The 3912-nt window shown below is 53.3% G+C and overlaps 1 protein-coding gene across 1 annotated transcript in view; it reads right to left on the bottom strand.

Annotated features, from left to right (window-relative positions):
- Nucleotides 1-165, bottom strand: part of DBH (dopamine beta-hydroxylase (dopamine beta-monooxygenase)) — a gene marked incomplete at its 3' end in the record, with an annotated part of 11066 nt that extends 10901 nt beyond the window's left edge. Inside the window, exon 1 of the mRNA XM_010024998.1 lies at nucleotides 1-165. This exon is cut by the window's left edge and continues 213 nt beyond it. Coding sequence (XP_010023300.1) covers nucleotides 1-165 — 165 coding nt within the window.
- Between the last annotated feature and the right edge of the window lie 3747 nt (nucleotides 166-3912).

Below are 3912 nucleotides of genomic sequence, written 5' to 3'. Positions count from 1 at the left end.
CTGTAGATCCAGGGGCACCTTGTAGTGAAAATCACTCCCGCGGGGTGCCGAGCCCTGCAGGGCCACCACCAAGATGACCAGGAACACCGCGATCATGGTGAAGTACATGGATGCCACTTCCCGCAGCTTGAAGCTGGGACAGGAGCAGGGCTTGCTCGTCTGCATGCTGGCAGGACGGCACCCGCGCACCCAGCTTCGCCCATTTATGTGCTGGCCCTCCTGGGTGAGCCGGGTGAGTGAGAGACCTTAATTGCATTTGGTTGTTGGGAAATTGGACTGCTGTATTGACCCCCTACCTCCTGGCCAAACACTTGTCATTTGCTGCTCCCCCTTAATTGGCTCTAATTGCACATGGACATTATCAATAGCAATTGAATTTGACTGGGCTGTTGTTATCCACTCTTAAATCTTCCTTAGTGGCTGGGAAAGGGTGGTACAGGCTGCTCTCCCTGAGCCCTGCGTGGACATCTCTGCCCTGCCTATGCTGCCTCCTGCCCAGCTCCACAGCTGGCCCTGCCTGCACTCTACTCCGGGATAGCCCCAGGAGCATCCCAGCCACAAATCCCAGCATGGGATCACTTATCACCGGAAAGGTGGCCAGATCGGGGAATGGGGGTCAAACCCCACCAAAATACCCCATGGGGATGTGTGGCCTGTGGAGGACACCTCTGGGACTCAGTTTACTTTTCCAGGTGGAAAAATGACAATTTTGGTTAGAAACTGTCACGGGCACTGAATTCTGCCGTTCGCAGCCTCCTGCCCTGGCAGCTCCCAGCTGCTCCTCTCCCCTGTCCCCTCACCACAGGGCTTTGCTGTGCCCAGATTTCACCCGAGAGCACCTGGGATAAACAAGGGCTCAATAGTGCTGCCCCCGGCAGCTGCTGAGGGTTTGCTTCTGCTTTCAGATTACTCTGGGATGGGACAAGGAGAGAGTATCTGCCCTGCGCTGATTACTTAGATAATTATCCCATGATGCTGAGTATCTCAGGAATAGGAAGGCAAGTGGGAGATGTTGCAGGCTTTGAGATTTGCTCTTCTGCTTTCCAACAATGCAACTAGCAAAAGGAGCCCTGATTGCACACAGGACCTTGTCTGAGCTCCCAAACCTTAAGTAATATTGACAGTGTTTGGAATATTTTCCCTGCAGAGCTAAATGCCATGGAAAACACTCATTTCCCTCAAACTCCTCTCAAGTTCCAACCCACCTGCACCTTCAGAGAGGTTAAATATTTGTTATTTCTTTGCTTCTGTAGCAGCTGGGACTTTGGCAGTTTAAAGGCACCTTTTGTCTCTTCCTCTTCCCTCTTCTCATTCGTTTAAGGGCTGATGTATTCTCTTTTGGTTATTAGCTTTTCTCTGTTAATAAGAATGGTAATGAACTGCCTCTAGCTCTTTGATGCGCACACTCGGCCTTGCTTCGGTCTCTGAGTTTGTGGTCTTGTTTTATTAATGCTGTTCACGTGACAAGTGATGGTCTCGGATGCCTTCCATATGGAGTCCCCTCCGGTCCCCTCTGCATCTTGGGTTTCACTCGTGGTCCTTGCAGCAATGTCATGGGGGAAGATCCACATTTCCCAGCCCTGTGGAAATAGATCCAGCTCAGTGCCTGGGTGTTTTAATGAATCATCAGTGAGTGCATCTCTATGTTAAATTCGATGAGGTTTTACTGTCCTAAGACACAATCATTACTCAGGAATGCAGCAATTGATCCAGAGTGTCTCTCCTTGTCGAGTGACCTGCTGGTAAGAGGTTTTGGTCTGTCATTCAGCTTTATCAGGCAAAAGGCCAAAGCAGAGAGAGCCGGGAGCTGCGCTCTCCCCATTGAGCACATCCTTCACCCCATCCCTCGCCCCATGGGTGCAGTGACCCCAGTGCATGGCCCGGCCCCACACCAGCCCTCAGGCCGCTGTGTCAGCTCTAAAAGCCCATGTCCGGGTAGTGTTACGTGCAGGAGGTCGTTAGAGCTGGGAAGGCTCCTGGGGCCATGCTCACGGGAGGTGTGAACCGAACCCTGCTGTGCCCTGGGCTCACAGCGAGGAGCTGGGTATGCACCTCCACTCGTCTCCTGATGAGGAGGCAGCATCCCTCCCTTTGCCTGAGGCTTCTGGGCTCATCCCTGGACATGCTGTGCTCCAGGATCCTGGTGTGAAGGCATCAGATGAAGGTCCCTTGTCCTGCAGCCCTGCCTCCTCAGGCAGGCATCTGGCTGTGTTACAAACCCCCAAGAACAGATTTTTGCCTTGCCCCATTCTGACCACCAAGCACTGATTCACCCACTTCTCTCTTGGCTTTGTTTCCTCGTTGTAAAGGGAAAGAAGCTGAGCTGCCAGCATGGCATCACTGGGGGATGTGGGGGGGTCCTTAGCTAATGAGTTCTGTCTCTGTCTATTAGAGATGGAACCCCAGGGTGCTGGCGTGTACTAGTGGAACTCCTGAGCGTTCCTGTACAGAAGGAATTTGCAGTGGAACAGCATAACATGGGCAGGTCAGCTTGGAAACAGCTGAACTTTGCAGATAAGCAGTGAGAATTTATTTAAAAAGAAAAAAATTATGCATATCTCTCTCCCCCTCTCAGTTTCTCTCCAGTCACTGCTCACAAAGCCGGGTGAGGAGCAAGGATCCAGCTTTCCACTCATTGCCCTGGGTGTTTATTTTAAGACTTCAATGAGATGTAGAAATGTTGATTTCCTGACTCCGGCTGCCCAGGGCTGGTGCAGAACCACATCCCGCCGCTGGAGCAGCACCAGGGATGCTGTGGGACAGGAACCATGGGTCCAGCCCCTCTCCTCTTGCCTGAGCTAATGCCAGCACGGCTAGAGGTAGCACAGGAGCATCCTGTGCTGGAGACAGACTCAGGTGTCCCCCACAACCCCAGACCCTGCCAAAAACCCAGCAGAAAAGAGCTAAAGGTGCAGTAACTCACAGGGAATACCTGGTGCATGCTGCAAGCCCTGCAGAAGGGCTGGTTTTAATGGACAGTGCTCACTGAGTCCTCAGGCCCATGAACACCAGCACCAGCATTAATCCCTTTCCACGTGTTGCCCCATCCTCTGCAGAGCTGCACGTCCAGACCGTCCTGGTGGCATGCTGAAGCTGTTGTGGCCTTTCACTGCCACTAAGGACCCTGGGTACAAAGCCAGCCCTAAAGAGAGATGAGCCGTGGTATCCAGAGCCCGGGAGGAGCAGTGCCTGGTGTATGTGCAGGGAGCTCGGGAAGCAGCTGCCCCCCTCGGCAGGAGGCAAGGGCTGCCTGCCTGGAACAGACACTGACTTACAGGTAAGTGGGTTTAAGCACAATTGATGTTCCAAATTAGGGATTGAAGCAGGCAGCACCCCTCCAAGCTATAATCCATTGCCTTGCTAACATAAATGGAAATTCAATTTGGGCGAGGGCAGGGAGGGAAGGAAGGGAAGGGATGCTGCTGTCTGCCATGCAGCTCTCCTGCCCCAGGGCTCTGCTGCTCAAAGCCCCATCCGCAGCCAGCCAGCACCAGGATCGAATCTGCCTCGGCGCTGATGAGGTTAGGCAGTGTCTGGCTCAGGCTGGACCTGACATGGTATGAGGAGGTGGAAGAGAGGGCTGGCACGTAGGGGAGATGCTCACATGTATAGGCAGTCATGCAGAGCACCCTGCCCTGGCCAGTGCTGTGTGCAATTTCCCTGGCCAGGTCTACGCTTCACCCCAGAGCAGCAGAGGCTGGACCAGCCCCATGGCTCACAGGAACTGTTTGATAACATCCTAGCGGAGGGAGAATTGTTTATTGTCCTTTTAAAAAGATCACTTTTGCTCAGTCCTGTTCCTGTCAGAAATCAGAAGGGGTCTGCAGGCTGCTCCTTGGCTTGGCTGTGCACCAAGAGGGCACTGGGCTGCAAATCTGAGTTTCCATTTGCCCAACAGAGGCATGGGCAAGC

The sequence above is a fragment of the Nestor notabilis genome, unplaced genomic scaffold, assembly GCF_000696875.1.
Source record: "Nestor notabilis isolate BGI_N333 unplaced genomic scaffold, ASM69687v1 scaffold20522, whole genome shotgun sequence".
Taxonomy (NCBI): Eukaryota; Metazoa; Chordata; class Aves; order Psittaciformes; family Psittacidae; genus Nestor; species Nestor notabilis.
Note: the sequence above shows the minus strand (reverse complement) of the source record. Positions and strands in the feature narration are given on the sequence as shown.